General features: G+C 32.9%; 1 protein-coding gene across 1 annotated transcript in view; it reads right to left on the bottom strand.

Annotated features, from left to right (window-relative positions):
* Positions 1 to 17,794, bottom strand: part of LOC134843551 (neo-calmodulin-like) — a 28,684-nt gene extending 10,890 nt beyond the window's left edge. Inside the window, exon 1 of the mRNA XM_063859667.1 lies at positions 17,590 to 17,794. Coding sequence (XP_063715737.1) covers positions 17,590 to 17,639 — 50 coding nt within the window. The 5' untranslated portion in view covers positions 17,640 to 17,794. The remainder of the gene's footprint in view (positions 1 to 17,589) is intronic.
* Between the last annotated feature and the right edge of the window lie 3,165 nt (positions 17,795 to 20,959).

Genomic DNA, 20,959 nt, shown 5'->3' with positions numbered 1-20,959 from the left:
TCAACAACATGAAATAACAAGAAACCAACTTTCAAATTTTTCTCAAATGCCAAATGCAGCAGAATCATTACAAATGACAATGAATCCATACCTTATGGGTGGATCATCAATAACATCAAACAAACCTTTAATGGTTTTCACAGGAACAGACCCTGAATACTCTGTAGAAGATTATTTAAATGCAGTAACAGCAAACCTGATTTTAAACATTGGACCTGAACCAATTAATACGCCACTACATCAAAACTGGATACATCGACGCACAGCGTTAATACAAACAACCTTAGATGGCGCAGCCCAAAAATGGTTTTCAGTACTACCTCTAGAAATAAAATCAAACTGGAAAAGATTTACACAAGAATTTTCAAAAATGTTTGACTCCGAAAGAAACAAACAACAACAAAGAGTTTTATGTAATGAAATTCGCAGATTACCAAACGAAACCATCAAGCAAATAGCAGTACGAATCGAAACACTAGTTCGAAAAGCATATTCATTAAATACACATGACTATAAAAACACAAAGATGACAGAAATCTTAATGATGACCTTAACACCACAATTAAGGAAAATAGCAATAAAAAAGAGAGCATCCCATCCTTCTTCAATTCGAGAACCCGATTTAGATTTTCGAAAACTAGTAGACAAATTAGAACAAGCAGAAATCACGATGAAACTAGAAGAAACGGAAAATCTGAAATTACAATACGTTAACAAAATTGAAACGACTCCCACTAATATTAATAATATACAGGAATCAGAGACAGACCTCGTTGAAAAAATCACTGAAATACTCAATATTTATGAAAAGAACCCAAACTTCAAAGGCAAACCATCTTTCAAAAAATGGTGTAATTATTGCCGACGATACGGACATAGTATTTCCGAATGTAGACAAAAACAGCAAGACAATCAAAATAAACCTCAAAAATACAAAGAACCAAATAAATCATTCTATCAATACATGAAAAAAGATCAAAATCTACCAAACAAAAATGTATACAGCAACAACAGTTCAGGAAAGCCACTTCCGAACAATACAAGTTATACAAGAAATCAATCTCCATATAACTCAAGTTATAGAGGAAGATCACCAGAACGAAGAAATACACAAAATTCATCACAAAATCACTACAATAGACCAAATAGTAGAAATAACTACTCCAGATCAAATTCAAATACACAACGATTTGTTTCTAGATCTAATTCCCAATCAAGAAATAACTACTATCCAAACAACCAATCACGAAATTCATCATACAATAGGAATAGAAACTACTCCTATAATCGAAATAGAAGTTATTCAAACAACCGAAACCAGAATTATCCGAACAATCGATCAAGGAATAACTCATATAATAGATCGAACTATAACAGACCAAACAATAACTACCAAAACAGATCGCGAAATAATTCACAAAATCGACACCCAAGTTATAATAATCGTTACAGAAATTATTCCCAATCACCACATAGGAATAATAATAACTATAATAATTCTAATAATCGTCATAGAAGTAATACACCTAAACATCAAAGGCAAATCAATCAAGTACAATCTAACCCAGAAACAACATCAGACCCCCCAGGTATTGATGACACAGTTACTGATACGTTACAACTCAATCAAATAAATTGTACATCATCAGATTCAGAAAGTGATACTGAAAACACTCTTGCTATCAATATGATAAAAGTCGAAAATGACTATGAATCTGTCATATATGAACAACCCTTTTCATCACACATATATGAAAATCAATCAGAATTTCTTCAAAATTATTACACTACACCCATAAATTCCACACCAACAACGCAAGAAACAAATGCAAAAAATACTACAGAACAACCCAATCAAAATGTCAAAACAAAATGCTTGAATACAAACCACATCTACCAAAATATACAAAAAGAACAACCCAAAGAAAAAATTTGGACAATACCATTTCTCTTAGAAAGCCCAAGAAATAAAGAATTTCAACCACCAGACCTTGAAATAGATTTTTTAATTGATTCAGGAGCAGAATCAAACATAATAAACATTCCCACATGGAATGAAATAAAAACTTTACATCCAAAGCTAACACCTCTTGAAACCTCCAGTAAGCTAGCAACAGCACAAGGATCAACATTGATAAACTACGGAAAAATCCAATTATTTCTCCTCCCTACCAGAACAATGGAGCAAAGCAAAATTTTAAATAAGCCATTTAAACAAATATTCCATATCACTGATATTAAATATAATATCATTGGAATACCATTTATTTCGAAGTATATACCAACAATTAACATCCTAAATAGTAAAATATTAATCAAAGATAAATATACAAAAACAAAAGAAACATCCCTAACATTTTTTCAAAGATTAAATAAACAACCACCATTCTTTTCAAAATTCTATCCGATATTTAACCAACAAAGAAAACACCTGAAACCACTATCAGGAAACATCTATAATTTTTCAATCAAACAAGTTCACCAATATGATAAAGAACAAAACAAACAAAAATTTTATATGTCAGATTTTGAATTCAAACCTATTCATAAATTTTTTAAAATCACAATCTCATCCATAAAATATTTGAAAAATTCGAATTCAGATATTATTTCCTTACATGTTTATAACAACACACCTTACCAAGTAACATTACCTTTAGGACTTTTAGGATATTGTGAAACCAACGCTACAATATCACCAATACACGAAAAAGCCTATCGCGTAAATAATATACTCCAATTACTAGATATTTGCCAATCTACAATTCTTAATGAAGAATTATCTATAAATAATATAATAAGTAACGAAAACAGAAATACGGATTATTTCACAAAAACTCCATATTTCAAACCTACATTCAATATAAGTAACTACACAGAGGACCAACAGAAATTTTTAACAATGTTTAATTTCCAACATTCACAAATAACACAAGACGAATTTGAAAAATTAGCCAAACAGCTAATAAAATATTCATCAGTCTATGCAACATCAAAATTCGATGTTGGCAAAATCAGTTCATCACTACATCTCCCATTAAAACCAGACGCAGTTTTCAAAAAACAGAGAGCAAGTAAAGTACCAATTCACTTACATGATAAAGTAAACAGATTACTCGATATTTTAGAACAGTACAATATTATATCACCAGTTAATAAAGAAGAACAACCAAAAGGCAACACATTCATCAACCCTGTTATCATTCTAGCTAAAGGAGAATCATTAAAAATCGTTCTCGACGCTAGATACCTCAATTCACTCATAGATGAATCAAAATGTAATTGGCCCATTGAACCAATACAAGTTATTTTAACAAAAATAAACGGCAAATACTTTACAACCGCCGATATGAATAGTGCATACAATCAAATGCCACTAGATGAACAATCACGACGTTTAACACAATTTGTTATCGGAAACCAACAATATGAATTCAACCGCTTATTCTATGGAATATCCATAGGACCAGCAGCATTTTCAGCTTTTATGAGCAAAATTTTTAGACCACTGATACTCAAGAAAAACGCAATCACCTATTTAGACGATGTTTTTATGCAATCACAAACAAAAGACGAAATGTTCAAAGTTTTAGAAAAATATCACCAAATACTTCAGAACGAAAATCTGAAGGCCGCCCCCGATAAATCACACTTCTTTTTGACAAGAGTTAAATTCTTAGGACATAACATAGAAAGAAAAACAATCACTCCATTGAAATCACGCATTGACGCTATTCAAAAACTTCAACCACCAACAAATAAAAAGAAAATCCAAGAATTCCTTGGAATGTTAAACTTTTTAAGTAAATATGTTTATAAAATGCAATTATATCTACGACCATTTTACAACATCCTTAGACAACAAAATAATTTCGAATGGAATACAGAACATCAAACACGATTCGATGAAATAAAGAAACTTTTAACTGAACAAATTTCAAACACAATTCCAGACCCTAATCAACCATTTTATGCAATGTGCGATGCTTCGAACTTTGGCATCGGCGCAGCACTATTACAATCACATAATGGTACAAATAAAATGAACCTCATATCAGCAAATTCTCGATTATTCACTCAAGCAGAGCTACGACTCTCAACTCTAATGAGAGAATGTACAGCCATAATATATACACTGACAGAATATGAATTTCTGATCCTTGGATCAAAACATCCAACAGTTCTATTCACAGACCATAAACCAATCATCTTTCTCTTTACACAAAAATCTAACCCAAACCACCGAGTTTACAGATTTCAACTAATTCTAATGAAATTTCCAAACTTACATATAGTTTGGACTGCAGGAAAAAATCTTGCATTACCAGACACCTTAAGTCGAAATACACCACCTGAATTACTTACACGAAAAACAACAGTTGAAATACCCAAAAACATAAAATTCTACCTTGCAGAAAACGAAACATCACCCCGATTAGAATGCAAATATGCAGTTAAAACTGATATTGAACAATCACAAATAAATAATTTACAACATTTCCCACTTTATTTAGATTGTCAAAATAATCATTATGAAGTTGATTTACTTGGAACATCAACTTTCAAACCAATCCCATATTCTCAATGGATAAAAAATAACACTCAACAAAAACGAACAAAACAACACCTGCCTAAAAAGACCATTTTCCACTAATTGAAAAAGAAGATTTAACTGATAAAATAAATTTATCAGGACCACAAACAAATGATTCAAAATACACAATAAATCAAGTTTTTGACCTTCACGACCCACTTGATACAATACCCTTATCTACATTAGAAATCGAAAACATTTTTCTCCCCCCAACAGAAACAATTACAATTTCAACACTGAAACAATATCAAAACCTTGACCCGATAATTAGACAACTAAAATCATGGCACAAATATAAAACTAAACCTATCAAAGCAGATTCAACCATTTTAGGAAATAAAACACTCCTCCGATATTTTCGAAAATTCAATAATACAACAATTAACGAAAACACAGACCTTCTAGAATACAAATTAAATGAATCTACAGTTCCATGTCTCCCTTTAAGTATGATTCTTATAGCTTTTAATATTTCACATACACAAAATATTAAAGGACACTCTGGATCAGAGAAAACATATTCAAATTTTATACAAAACTTTTATTTCCCAAATGCACCAATTTGGATAAAAGTACTATGCAATGACTGTATAGTATGTCAACTAAATAAACCTTACCCAAATCAAAAACAAATAGCACAAAAACAAGATTTTAAAGGACAAAGTTTGTACTTTAATCATCGTATCTCATTTGATACTAAGGGACCAATTTCACCCTCATCAGAAGGAAACTCCTACATTATGGTAATTGTTGACGCATTCATACACTATGTAGCACTTAACCCAGTACCACATTGTAATGCTTATTACGCATATACAACACTTTATGAACACTGGATAGCAAAATTTGGACTACCAGAAATTTTAGTCACAGACAATGGTACAGAATTCATAAATAATGAAATAATAACACTATGTCATTTATACAACATTAAACACAAACCACGTACATCTCATGCATCTTGGACAAACGGCTTAGTCGAAGGTATGAACCGTTCACTACAAGAATATCTTAGATGTATCATCAACGGAAATGATACAAAATATACCGAATGGTCAGCAGATGTAAAATTATTTCCCTTAGCGTATAATTCACAAATAACGACAACTTTAGGAATGTCACCATACGAAATGGTTTTTAACCAAAAGCCACGCAAACCAATAATGTTTACAGCAAATTCTCATAAAAACGCACAAGGTTATTGTCAACCAAATAAAGACTCAATTTGTTATAACCTACCTTTACATACACACGATGAAGATCATTTTCATCACCCACAAATTCTTAAACTAGCCTCCGGTACACACACCGAATGGATTTTAAATAGAGATAAGAAACACAATGAAATTTACCAAAAAATAACGAAAAAGTTATTACAAAGACAAAACATAAATGAACAAATCAATTCACGTTTTACACCAGCCTCCGATTTAAAAATTGGAACATTTGTTTTAATACCTAATTTTAATACTCAAAAAGGAATTTCTAAAAAATTACAACCCCTCCGAAAAGGACCCTACCAAATAATTGCAAAACCCACTGATGTCACATATAAAATTACCGACTCAAACAAAAAAGAAATCGTTCAACATCGAAACAACCTAATACCTTATTACCCAAAAGAATACGCACTCCGCGAATTAACTCAATTATATTCTTTCACAGGATTAAAAATCATTCAAAATGAACCACATCTGAAAAACACAGAACAAAATGATAACCCCACCGAAAATCAAAACACAAAACCAACCGCCACCAAAAACAATACACAAAACCATAAAGAATCTCCAAAACAAAGAAAAAATAGAAAAATGACCGAACAAATAATACCCCAAGAAGAAATAGACAAATCTGAACATAGAAAAACAACAAGACTCCGAAATCAACCACGTAAAAACTACAAAATGTTCATCCCCCAATCTAAAATATTAAAGAAAGTAGAATTTAAAAAGTAATTTTAAGATTTTATACTTCACAATCTGAAACCTCCGTAACATTTTTCATTTCAATTTTTCAAAATAACATGCTCACAAGTACGCAATAATTCTAGTTCAAAATAGACCAATAGGATTCATCCAATCCGCCACTTTCTCTAACTCAAACTAAGATCAATTAGACGAATAATCTAGAACTCCAGGCAGATCTCTAACTATAACTTTACAACCTCCAGGTCAAAAATAAGCAAACCACCCCAACTTGACAGCTAAAATAAATATCACCATAATACCGTATCCCTCCCTTATCTAATAACCCAAAGATCAACAATATTTCCTCAACTCAGACCACGAATACCCCCAAAACAAATTTGATAACTTAGCCTAAAGTAACAAAATGAAGATTTTAATTAGCCTAAAGTACAAAAATCTCACCATACCCCGGATCATTTGACAAACAAAAATAAAGAAAAAGACGACCTCCCATGAAAACTGCCCCCAACAATTTTTTACAAAACTCAACCCACTTGTCAAAAAACTAATAAATAATTCGACCACACTAGAAAATCGCCTCAAACAGCAAAAAATATTCGACCAAGAGATCATTTCTTAAATGCTTTTCTCTCAAACAGTCGCTCAAATACTTATAAATTTTAAACATTTTTTTTCAATACTTGAAGCTTTTATAATATTTCTTTTTGATATACTTGAATCTTTTCTAATAATCTTAATCATTTTTTGTAACATTTTTTTAATTTTTTACACAATACTCGAACTATTCCTCCAACTTTCCAAAACCCTTGAATATATCCACAGGTACGATTTTAACAACTTGTCTAAATGATACGAACAATTTTCAGTAGAACCGATATTTTTTTATTATTTGTAATTTTCATAGCATTCTTATCATCCCTCATTTTGACCATCTGTAAATGTATAAAGAAAGCAATCCTCACATTTGCCCTAGCAACAGTCCTTCTAATTCTTTTTTTGGAAGAATATTATAAAAAACACAAAATTTCTCACTAAAGTAACAATTCAAAAATCCATCAAAAATTGCTACCAAACAGTCACAAAATCAGTCTTCACCGACATCATCCCAAGATAATCCAACACCACCTTCAACTACTCAAAATCCTCAAACATCTACACGAATTTCTTTTCAAGACAATCCATACACTTTTGAAGAACGGCACACTCGTTTATCTGAACCACTAGAACCAGTTCAACGACAAGCATCTCTAAGTGAACCAACATATAATCTTTACCCAACACTACCACAAGAACTAAGTAGAATACGAAACCTTAGTCAAAACCAAAACACAACAGAAATAAATAGACAAATTATACATCCTCGACGAAACAGAAATTTTCAAACTCCCCGAGTTCATTTTGATATACCTCAATCCCCATCACAAACCACTCCAGAAAACACCACTGGTATCACACCAGAAACTCCTACACTTTTTTCACAACGTAGCACCTCAAGCTTACCATCAGATTACTTAGGTTCAACACCAACATCTGAACAAATACGTGAAAATCCTTTTAACCCCCCAAACCTAACATCACGACTGCCATATTGGACTACACATTCATTTACACAAGGTGAACCAAATTTAGTCAATGACCCCATAGATATTTCTACGGATACAACAACATCCTCATCACTACCAGAAACATTATCACTACCATCAACACCATCAATAAGCCAATTTTCACCACTACCCTTTAACTTAAATTTTCCAAATAATCTCGACGCCAGATATCGAGAACAATCATCAATAAATATTCCTTTAAGATTAGATTGGAATACATTCACAGCACCTCCACCATTATTTGGACAACATCAAGAAAGTAACCGCCTTCATAACTGGGCACTTAGTAGATTACAATATCGCCAAGATATTCACAACGATATCCGTGATCACAATATTCAAATACTCCAACAAAACAGTTTACAATTAAAATTTGAAATCACAGTCAAATTAAACAATATTACACAACATCCCTACCCATTAAATCCACCTAACATAACAGCTCAATCACTACCACCACCGTTTATAACTACTGAAGTAATATATAAATACGACAGATACACCAAAAACACAATTGGTTACATTACATTTTATAACCCATACTCAGGATTATCATACACATGTATATTCTAAAATTATTAATTTTTCTTCAACTCCCTTTTCTAGTAACCTCAAATCAAAACATAAACCCTTCCCCTCGTACAGGACCACAAGATTTATTAGTAACACATTACGATTGCGAAGAAAATGAACAAAAAACATTACACAAATATGCAATAAATCAAGTATCACAATGTGAAACAGAACCACAAGCTATAGAAACCACAGATATAATAGCAACACTCTATTCAAAAGCCCGAGCAACAACAGTTACAGGTTATAAATTCACAGCGACATTTTCCGAAAAGAAAGTACATTGTTCACAAGTCTCGAACGGAAACAAAAACCGACTTGACCATGAATCATTCTATCAAAGTAATATAGAACGTCTTTTACATCTCAATCCCGACGATTGTAAAAATGAATTACTTAGACTAAACATCACACAAAATAAAAATTCCCAAAGAAAATTAGTTAATTTTCAAGTTTTTTCAGACTCTGTACATCAATCACAACTTGAAAGACACCAAGGACATATAAAATTAGACGAAAAATACCCGTATAACGGCGCACACGGACGATTAACCTATGACCTACATGATAAACATTGGATACCACACATTGGTATAAATAACCCATCAAACTGCAAAGCAGACACGAAAAATAAAGGATATCAAGAAATAATGTTTTTCGATAGGAAAATACAACTCGAAAAAATACAACTCACACGAGATTTATCTGATAATACAATGATCTATCAAGGAATCCGACTACCTTGTAAAAATGATCAAGGATATTGCGACCCTACAACAAGAACACAAGCAACAATTGTTTGGTTCCCCGAAGATACATGTACAACATTTCAAGTAGCAAAAATACACGCTCGTATGATAAAATTTCACGAAAAAAATTTCATACAATCAATTCCTTATGAACAAGTCCATCCATCACGCAAACTAAGTTCCGATTTTAGAAACATAGACAATATAGAAAATAAATTGACACGATTTCAAATATATCAAGAAACAGAACTTGCATGTAAATACAGGAATCCACTTCACAGAACACAATACTCTGAAATATTAGTTGAATACGAAAAAGGATTCGACATGACCACTGGAAAAGTAAAAATCGACCCATATGCCACAGGTCATCCTCTAAACGAAGGAACATCCTATATACCAGTTAATTTTGAAAAAAGCAACGGACAACCTGGTGGACATCTAAAACCTCAGGACACCAGAAGCACACGCTTACAAGAATTATCACTAATGAACACTACATATTTCGGTAATATCCACTATGATATTCATTTAGATATGAAACTAGATTATACAATTAGCCGAATTTTTCAAGAAATGTCACTCTCCGAATTAGAAACACTACACCAACTATGCGAATTAGAACGAACACAAATATTACAATCACTTGCACTAGCAGTATTAAAAATACCCTACGCAGGATACTTATTATCAGGAAATAGATCAAATTTTTTAGACTACGAAGGAAACATCTTATGGTTTTATACTTGTACTAAAAAAGTATCACCACTATACGTTTTTGAAGATAAACGATGTTATAAAAGAATCCCTATCTTTTATAAGAATAAAGTACATTTCGTGGATACACTTTCACGAAGAACCTATTTCTGGGATACCGCAGTCCCATGTGGATCAGAAAACAGCCACAATGTAGTACAACTAAACCCTGATGAAAATAAATATTATCTTCTCACACCATATCCCACATTAATGCAATCACTCAAAAAATTTTCACCAGAAAGCATTCGCGCTATCACTCGAAACCCAAATATAGACTTACAATCAATAGGAATCTATTCAAAATCAGATATTCAACATCACATTAGAACACAACAATTCCAAGAATTATTAACACAAATGGACACTATACAAAGACAATCAATAGACCAAAATTTACGCAAACTTGCAGAAACCGCAGGATTTGCCGATATCTACACACAAGACTATAGCGGATATTTTAAAGACATTAAAGATTATATATATCTAAACGGCGAAAAATACCGTCCCCAAGATATATCACCTATCAATATTTTTAGCTTTGTTACACTCAAGAATGAAATTCTTGATTTTCTAGGATGGCCCTACTACATCTTAGAAAAATTGACTATTTTATACGCAATGTTTAACTTTATTGGATTTCTTTTCTCACTCTTAAAAGGAATCTACAACACATGTGCTATACACACACAAGTAAACAGACAAGCAAGCGTAGCACGCATACTCTTTGCAGGATTTTTTGGAATTTTTTCCACATCTATAAACAAAATTCTTTTAGACGCACAAATAAAAGAATATAACACAAAAATAACAACACGACAAAATACATACGACGAAGAACATAACAATGTAGACATAACGCCAACGGCACCACAATTACCACCCCTACCAAATAACCATCCACTATCCCTAGTCCCACGAAATTTTCGAAATTTAGCCATCACACATAACCCAAATTTTCGACTCACCACATCACAAAGTCCCATTCAACATATAATGACACATCAATCACAAGATGATAATACTTATGAACAAATTATTGAACAGCCCCATACCACCGCTTTTCAGTCTCAAAATAATCATTTTTTTAGCCCACGATGAGCCGCCAACTTGGATCACTACACCGATCAAATTCCCACCCAACCAATTTTACCTCTACATTCCCAATAATACCACTTTTTGCTTTCCCGCCACCCGATTTTCCATCTAGTAATGTAACATCAGGCATGAATTCCGACACTAACTCACATATTTCAGTTTTATACTCCATCTCACAGCTAAATAACCCGAATATTGAAACCCCCGATGAATTTGCCGACTCAGAACCATCCCCATCCAATAATTTTCATAACCCTTCTAATTTTTCTCAACCCCCTTTTCAACCCATATTATCCAGTAACCCTGACCCAATCACCCCCACACCCTCTTATGCTTCCCAAGTTACCCCAACCTATTCCTCATACCATTCTGACCGATCATCTCATTCTCCAGACACCCCCCGAATCTCCTCAGAATTAGATAATTTTATTACCCTCCAACAACAACCCTACCACCTTAACACCCCGACCATAAACCAAATCTCCTCCACTACAAATTCATCCAATCCCCCTACACCCTCTTCAAATTATACTGAATCATTAACACCATCATCCACATCCACTATATCTTCACTCAACACTAATAGAGCTTACCGCACTTTTAAAAGAAAATTCCCCAACCATCCTTTCCCAGCAAAACCAGGAACAGCCCGTGAATACATCAACCACCCCCAGCATACTAACACTAAAGAATTTTTAGCTATCACTTTACCCTCGTTTCCACAATACACCTTAAACACCCCTCACGACACTAACGAAACACGCAACTTTGTAGATGAATACGTTTTAATGCCCACTCTCTCTTGGACCTCATACTATCATTTCACTAACCCTCTTTGCTTACCTTTATCCAACACTTCCATCGATATAGAACGAAACAAAGACATGCTATATCGACTAACTACACCACTAACCGCTAGACAGTTTACTTACGTTGGATATAAAAAATCACTAAAAATACACACTGCACCTAGAGCTAATGAATATACACTAGAATACTACGATCACAACATCATCAGAGCTAACCAAGATCAATTCTTAGACGACGATCGCTTCGCTAATCCACAAATCACCGAGAAATTTTTCATCAAGACACCATATGTATTTACACTAAACATCTTCGACCGAAAGTTTGATCACATTATTTCAGAAGCACTAACAAACACACAAGCATACGAAAGTTTTAAAGAACGCTTCCAAATCTTTTCACTAACCTTTCATTTCCTTGCACCACACGAAAGAGATTTGCACTGCTCACATGATATTATGTTGCGCACTAAACAAACACATACATACAGTTACTATCGTTTCATCCAAAATCACTTTGACCTACACACACCCTCTAGACAACCACACCATCGTTTTCAATTCATTAATTCCAAATACACTTCACCATATTTCCTAAATTTCACATATTGTATTAAAGACACTAACCTCCATGGTATTCTTCGTAATTATGACCCCATAACCCAAATGTACATTTTCTGTCCCATCACCAAGACCTTCAACGCCGAAGAATCCCGACCCCTCCTTATCCCGCACGAGTTTGTACAGCCTATAGAAATCCCCATTTTAGAATTCATCCACAACACTAAATTTAACCACAAATTATATAACTTAATCCAAAACACACCTTATGAGTTTGCAGTAGGCACTGAAGAACTAACCACTATTAAGGCACTTCAATTGCTTTGGCCACTGCTTCAAACTAAAAATATCATCCGCATCTTAGCTAAACTACTAACAACTTCAGAACTAATTCACGACATCTTCCCCCACGGTTTTTTCCCCGACGACTAACAGGTAAGTATGAATTAAATGATATCACTAACTAATTAAAATATTAAAAACTCACCATTCTTTATTCATGTTTTCTTTAGATTTTTAGCCTTCATCCTAGACCATCTGAAAAATTCACAAAAGAAAAATAAAAAATAGCAAACTTCTTCAAAACTGTTTAAGACCCTATTAAACTTTTGCACCAACAATTAAATAAATATAATGCCAATGCAGTAAATTAATTCATAAATTTTCCCACAACAGCAGTAAATCTAATTACGATGAAAATTTGTATCTTAAAATTCCCCCATAACTAGCAGTAAATTTCCAAATTCTATGCAGTAAATTAAATAAAATGCAATTGCAGTACTAACCTTTTGATATTTTTATTCATTTGCACAGAAATTCTATCCACACTCGCACAGCTCGCCCACGAAGAATTGTTTAAAATAATGAATTTCAGTTTCAAGTTTTCACACTCAATAACTCTAACACACGATAACAAGTTTCAAACTTTCCTTTAACCCGGTTGGAAAGGAATCATATACTAAACAAAACTAACCAACGCAGCTTACTAAATACCACAAATCATAGAATAACAGCATGACTAAGAAAAGGAAACCAACGGTACCCAAACCGGATTAACCCAGTTTAAAACTGGATAATTTATTCTTTTGAAGACTATTATAAAGTCTTAGAAAGAAATAATAAAACACAAAAAAGTCGAAAGACAAACCCATACCACAAACAATTTGCTTTTTGGAAAAAGTACATAACCAACAAGACATAAGTAAAACCACAACAAACCCAACATAAAACGTTGTCACATAACAGGACCCCTCACAAACACCGCATGAAATCATACTCCCACTCCTGGCCTAACCCACCAGGAAAGGACGTCCTGAGCATGCTCTATAGCCGGCCTAACCCACCGCGCTACATCCACGCTTTGTGACCACACCTTTATTTTTAATAAGAGCTACTCAAGGGTGAGTAACTCTTCAAAATAACCGAACTAAAACAAAAAGCTTTTGTGAAAACAACTAACTAAAATCATGATTAAAAAATATTAAACTAATAAAAGTTTTATAAAATGTAAAATCACATGATGCAATATATAGATCAGAATACAACACCAAGGACGAACATCAAAAGACAAGACGACCTCACTACACTCGAGAGAGAATGACCAACTACAATCGATATGCCGCTCACAATCACAACTCAAAGGATTTAGAGTACGACTTGACTTCGCAGAAAAGGACTTCATTGAACTAGACCAATGACCACCTCGATGTTCAAGTATACGTACAGATCCGAGTAACCAGGCATCCCCTCCACGCACAATCTCCACGCCATTCCCAAGCTAGATCAGACACAAAAGAAGTTCTCCCCGAAGAACAGAAAAACCTGACATAGCCAACCATTCTGAAATCAGAATTGATTTTGTTGCAGAGACTCAGTCGTTGTCACAAGAAGAAGCGGAAGAAAATTATGATGTTCGCCAAATACCAACGTCCATCATCCACCCTTGAATTACAGAAGAACTGTTCTAAAAAACTCTGTAAAACCCGGATGGGTGGAACCTGATCTAAACTATATTTTATGATTGGATAAATTAAATGTTTTACCAATGTAAAGTATTTAATATTAACCAATCATGATCCATCTAACTAACAACCCACTTATTTGTAAGTGCTGAAGTTACTTGTAATTTCAGCACCAGAGAGATTTGAATTTAACTTAGAAATTAGTTGGACTCTCCCGAGCACTTCAGCAGCCGCAATAAACCAGTATACCCTAGATCTATTGAGCCTAGCAGAGACTAGTTAAACAACCTGAGACTAGATAGTATAAGAGTAAGATTAGGATCGGTATTAGACTAAGAAGTTGCACGAATCTATCCGGCCGAAAATAAGATAGCGTGACGAGCAGACGGTGTACCCTATCCGAAATTACTCTATGAGTTACACTCCAGTCCTAACTCAAAACTGCATGTTCACCAGTCCACTATCCATCAAATACTGGGAAATAATGAACTAGCAAATAAACGCTTTTTTGTTTCTAGTATGAGATTTAAACTTTGTTTTCTTGATTATTTACTTCTCAACTTTCAACTTCTAGTTTTTAATTGTTGAAATCTTCCAGTATGTCGCAGTTTCAGTTATTTAAATCAGTCAAAGACAGATAAAACGTTCCCAAAGTAAATAAATAAAATTTCTACACGCATAAAGACGATGATAGTTAACAATCCCGTAGTAGGATATAATTAAAACAATCAAAAAACTCTGGTTCTCAAAACATGAGTATTTATATCTGGTTTGCAGATTAATTTTTTCGGCAAAAACTAGCTTTTTTGGAAAAAACTAACTTTAACTACAAGATACAAGATTTTTTTAAATTGAATTACAAGTTTCTGCACATATAAAGTTGTATTGAATATCATATAATTTTTTGTATTTCTGTATAATTCGCGCATTTTTTTTTTAAAAAAATTTACAATTCGTTTTTTGATCTACGCAATGGCAGACACTTTTGGTTAAACATAAATAGTTTATTATAAGAACTGATAATTTTATTCAAGCTACTGCTCAAGAGGCAATTTAAGTTGAAAAACCCAAAGCGCAAAATTAGTGCTCAAAAATTAAATTATGTACATGTTTAAGCATTTATCAGGCAAATATTTTCTTTTTCCTAATTCCGATTTAAAAAAGCTAGAAACTTCTTGACCAGCAACCTAATGCTTTTGCTTTTTTTTTGTTTGCAAGCTGTGTGAGATGTTCCGATGTCCCACTTTTGCTGTTTCAATAATTTAAATTCAGAAAAACATCATTTAAAAATTGTTCTAGACGCATTAGGGCAATGGAACTTACAAATGCAGTCGCGAGCTAAAACGAGGAAAGCAAAAAGTTCTGGTTTCCAAAACTTCTTAAGCTTGTTAATGTTTGATTAGCAGAATCGTTTTTTTTTCGGCAAAAGTTAGCTCGAATCTATAAAAAAACTGGTAAAATATTTCAACAATTATAATTTTTTCAAATGAATTACGAGCACATGAAGGAATGGAATTTTTTGGATTTTCTATCAAGTTTCAGTACTTATCGAGTTGTCATGAACCACATCAAAAAGTATTAGTACTTAAGCTATTGCTGTAGAGATGTTTAAAACGTAAAAGACCTGCGCGCAGTACGCACATTCACTTATCAAAAGTAATTTTAGGAGCTGATTTAAGGTTTTTCAACCAATCTGTTTTTAAAACTAAATCCGATTCATCAAGTTTTTTTGTCATTACTTCGAGAATTAAAAAACTATCATCACTTTTACACGCATGAAGACAAAGTAAATTACGAATGCTGCCCTGGCCTAAAAGAAAATAAGCAAAAAACCTGGTTAGGAAATTTTGCTCAATTTATACTTGGTTTGCACTTTCCTTTTTTTAAAATTAACATGACTCAATGAAAAATTGGTAACAATTTCCAACCACTGCTTTTTTGTAAAAAAAAAACTTTGTAGCCGTTTATTGGGTGAAATTCAATTCATCAAAACACTTATCAATTCTTCGTTTCCAATTCACCAGTTCAGTTTTTGCCACTTGACCTAACTGTTTTCTTTCATACGAGAAACCTTTGGTTATTGTTCGTTTGGACCCATCACAAAAAATTGCAGCGAAACTCGAGCTTTAATCTTTGAAAACAAAACTAGTCTTGCAGTTTTCAATATGGTTTCAATTGGTTAAACTTAGGTAGTTAACTACAAAACATAGTTAATGTTACTTAAGCCAGTGATGAAAAGGTAATTAAAGCGGTGAATAGCAGTGCCCAAAACAAGTGCTCAAAGGTTAATTTAGGCCCGGATTGAGGTTTTATCTGCCAGCCATCTTTTTTTCCCTATTTTTGATCGATCAAATACCGGGAAATAAACAAATAACGAATTAGAATTTTTTATTTTTAGTTCGAGGGTTAAGTTTGTTTTCTAGTTAATCTACCTCTCATCTTTGAACCTCTGTAACTTGTTTGAGATCTAGTATCTCGCTGTTTCAATTTTTTGAATCCAGTAGAATACAGATAAAAAATGCTTAATTAATTAATCAACAACTTGTTTTTCTACACGCCTTAAGATGATGGAATTAACTGAAACGAAACGAGCAAAAACACTCTGGTTCTCAAAACTTACTTATTACTTATTTGTATTTGATTTGAAGATTCAGTTTTTCGGCAAAAACTAGCTTGAATCTATCAAAAAACAGGTAACAGTTTTCGGTCATTACATTTTTTTTAAAATTTGAGTTACAAATTTTGCACCGACGTATGGAACTGTATGGTTTTGTATAGTTCGCATTTTTTCCAAAAATAACATTTTTGCGTTAAGCTAATTTTGATTTTTGCTTTTCCTTTCATCCATTGCTTATTATAAAAAATTTCGAATCATGCCTGAAAAAAAGAACAATTTAATTCCAAAGATACTTACTTCTTTCATTGTTCTGAAAAGTTTCATTGTTCTGAAAAGACTTACACTTTGTTTCGCATTGAGGTCTGGTGGCTGACACTGGTTTTAGCAGGCATCTCAAATTGAATATGTTTTTGAGATCTTCGTTTCAAATACCTGAAGTTTAATCTGATTGTCTTCTCCGTAAACACAGTTTATCAAAATTATTCAGCGTTGAAACCAACACAAAAAGTAACGCGTACGCGTGCTGTACAACTGCATTTGGTTTGTGTAGTGCTGAATTTAAAACGCAAATACATATACAGCGACAAAGAAAAAAAGCGCCGGCAATCACTTGAATTAGATTATATCGTTTAACTTTAATGTGGCTTATTGGTAATTCATCATCAGGCTCAATCAGTTTTAAAGGTGTCTTCTTTTGCTTGAGAGGATTTTTCACGATCTAGATCTATGTGCACTCGATCTATATTAATTTTTGTTGACCTTTATAACTTGAGTCGAAAAGCGGACTTCCGATTGACCGATCCATACGGTTCATACATAACTCGGCCCTCCTAAAACCTGCGTGATAGAAATGACCCGCTCGAAATCTAGAACGAAAAATTCAATCAATTAATACTTCTGATTTATCAATTTTTCTACTATCCATTTACATTGACGCATACAAGGTCTTCAATAGCACGAAAACCACAATCTAAATAAAGACATTCCAAGAAACGGTATTTGAATAATAAAATGTGACACTCGATGAACAAGAAAAAAAACATTAGTTTGGCATCCAAAAAATTTATTTCATCTTAGACTTGATTTACTGCCATAAAATTTGTTAATCAACTGGAATCTAGAGCGGAATTTTGCCAGGGAAGAAGGGACAGAAGCAGCTTTTCGCAAAAAAATCCTTGTTGATTTGTTTTACGGTCGACCAGTTGACTTTACGAGCTCTCTCAAAAAACTAATTTTTCTGCTCCGAACTTTGAAGAAAAATGATTGAGGAATAAATCCTGAGGAATAAACGCCAATTGATAACTTTTGGGCGCATTTGATTAATAATCGTGAGTTATTGGTCATTTCATGTAAACACATGTTTTGGAAATGAACCCCGGACCTCGAGGTTGAGAGTTACACGTCCTCCGCATCTGAATGGTTGTTAATCTCAAACACTAGCCACTAATAAAGTAAATACAACAGATAATGTTTAATTGCCAATGCTATGTAGCTAAGAAGCCACCAACTGTGCACTATATTTTCGAGTTGCGTATCCAAGCATTACGAAGCCACCAAATGAGCACCTGTATATTCGAGTTGGGTTTCCAAGCATTAAAGAATCTGTTGGAGAAACCAATAATCAACAATTCTCAGAGCATTCCTTTGAAAAAATGTACAGAGAAAAAAATCAAAATAACAACCAAATAAAAATGAATAAAATTCTAAGTATCAACCATAAAACATAAAAACAAAGTTTCAATCATAAAAAATTGAAGAGAACAAAAAAAACAGAAAAAATTGAAAAAATAAGACAAATTTAAAATATAATGTGTTCTCTTTTATTATAATGGAAAAATGAAAAAAAGAGACACGATAACGGACAAAAAACAGACACAAATTTGAAAAAGCCAATTTTAAAACTAATCTATACTTTTCATTAATATATGTTTTCAAAGACGGAGGTGAACAAAATTTTTGCATCACTTGCAATAATAAATAATCAACGATTTTCGAACTGGCAAACAAAAAACAAACAAAAGTCACCACCAATGTCGAAAAACCACAATTGAAAAAGTTTCTAAATTTTGTCTCAGAGGATGTCCAATTTGAGAAAAAAACGTCTAGCTAAACAATCGCCGGTGTAGAATTACTATTCAAAAACATTGAACGAGTAGCAATGAGGCCGACAACTCATGCAGAGCCAAAGCAAGACTGTTGTTGTTAACAACTTTTGACATTTCAAAAATTAACTCTTCATCACTCGCTCTGGAAATACACGAAATAATTTTTTTGCCTTTAAACAACGCAAATTTGAGTCACTAAGCCAATAAGTTATATATTGAAACTATTTGGACCACATAGAGCTTATTTTAAAAAATAAAAAAAAAACAATTGCAAATAAAAACAGATTTAGTAACTTTACAAATTGAGGAGAAAAAAAACAATAAATATTCGGATAAAAATTGTGTCGAAACTTTTTTTGAGCCAAATAATTCCTTTTTGAAAACACAGTCAACAAAAACGCATGTGCATAAAAGAAAAATATTGACTTGTTCTTTGCAAAAGTCTGAGCTTTCAAATTTCTGAAAAGAAAATAGAAGCCCTGAAAACTTTTTGATTAGCTAGATCATATAATGATTCGCACTTTTTGGATTTAAAAAACCAATTTGAGAAAACTGGATCAACAATAGAAATTTCTATCACTGGAAAACCTGAAAATTTTGTTCCACCTTCGAAAATAAGAATTGGTCCCATTTTTCAAAACTTTTTTATTTTTGCTGATCAATATTGGAGTTTTCTTTCCTTTTAACAAAAGTTTTAAGAAGAAATCGAAAGTCAAACCGCAAAAAAGTAAACTTTGAGTCTGAATAAAATTTCATCGAATCTTATTTGAAACAAATGGCAGATTGGAGCCCAAGACCTTTGCCCTCCTATGCGTAGTTGTTACCGTTACACCACGTGTGTCAGAGAACATGAAAACTTTAAGCAAAAACACCTTGAAAAAAACTCTATAAAATGATTTGATAACACTAACTAATTGCAGCCGCAGCTAAAAAGTATTGATGTCCTGAGCTCAATATTCAAAAGGAAATTTATCTGTGACTATTTTTAATAAACATTGCTAGTTTGGTATAATTATCGCGCGATTTGTTTTGTGCTGTTATCACATAAGCAGAGATTTAGAAATTGTTCCAAACCGCCTTAGAAATTGATCCAAATTGAATTGCGACTTCCTATTTGATCTATATAAAACTTTGCAATATAATAACTTTTTCTTTGTTTTTGTTTTTTCAAGTGGATTTTTTTTGCTGAAATTTTTTTTACATCAGCTAACAGGTATTAATGTCTTCAGCTCAATAATCAATAGATAATCTACCTGTGATTTTTTTCATAAAGGTTGCCAATTTGGTATCATTAACGCGCAATTTATTTTGTGGTATTATCACGTAAGCGGAGATCTAATCAGCCTTAGAAATATTTTCAAATTGAATTTTCAAGTTGAATAGTTTCAATTTTCATTTGCATCCTATTTGATCTATTTAATACTTTGCTATATACTAATTTCACCACTTTTGACTTGACAAAATAGTTTGAGGGATAGTTTTTGCAAAAAAAAAACAATTTAAAACAATGATGATTTTTGTCAATTTTTTTCAGAGCGAACACCACTCTATAGGACTTAAAGGGGAATCGCCCTAATACAAGCAGCCTTGTTTGCAAGATAATTTTT

This window comes from Symsagittifera roscoffensis, chromosome 4, assembly GCF_963678635.1.
Source record: "Symsagittifera roscoffensis chromosome 4, txSymRosc1.1, whole genome shotgun sequence".
In the NCBI taxonomy this organism is placed as follows: domain Eukaryota; kingdom Metazoa; phylum Xenacoelomorpha; order Acoela; family Convolutidae; genus Symsagittifera; species Symsagittifera roscoffensis.
This window is presented reverse-complemented; position numbering and strand designations above follow the sequence as displayed.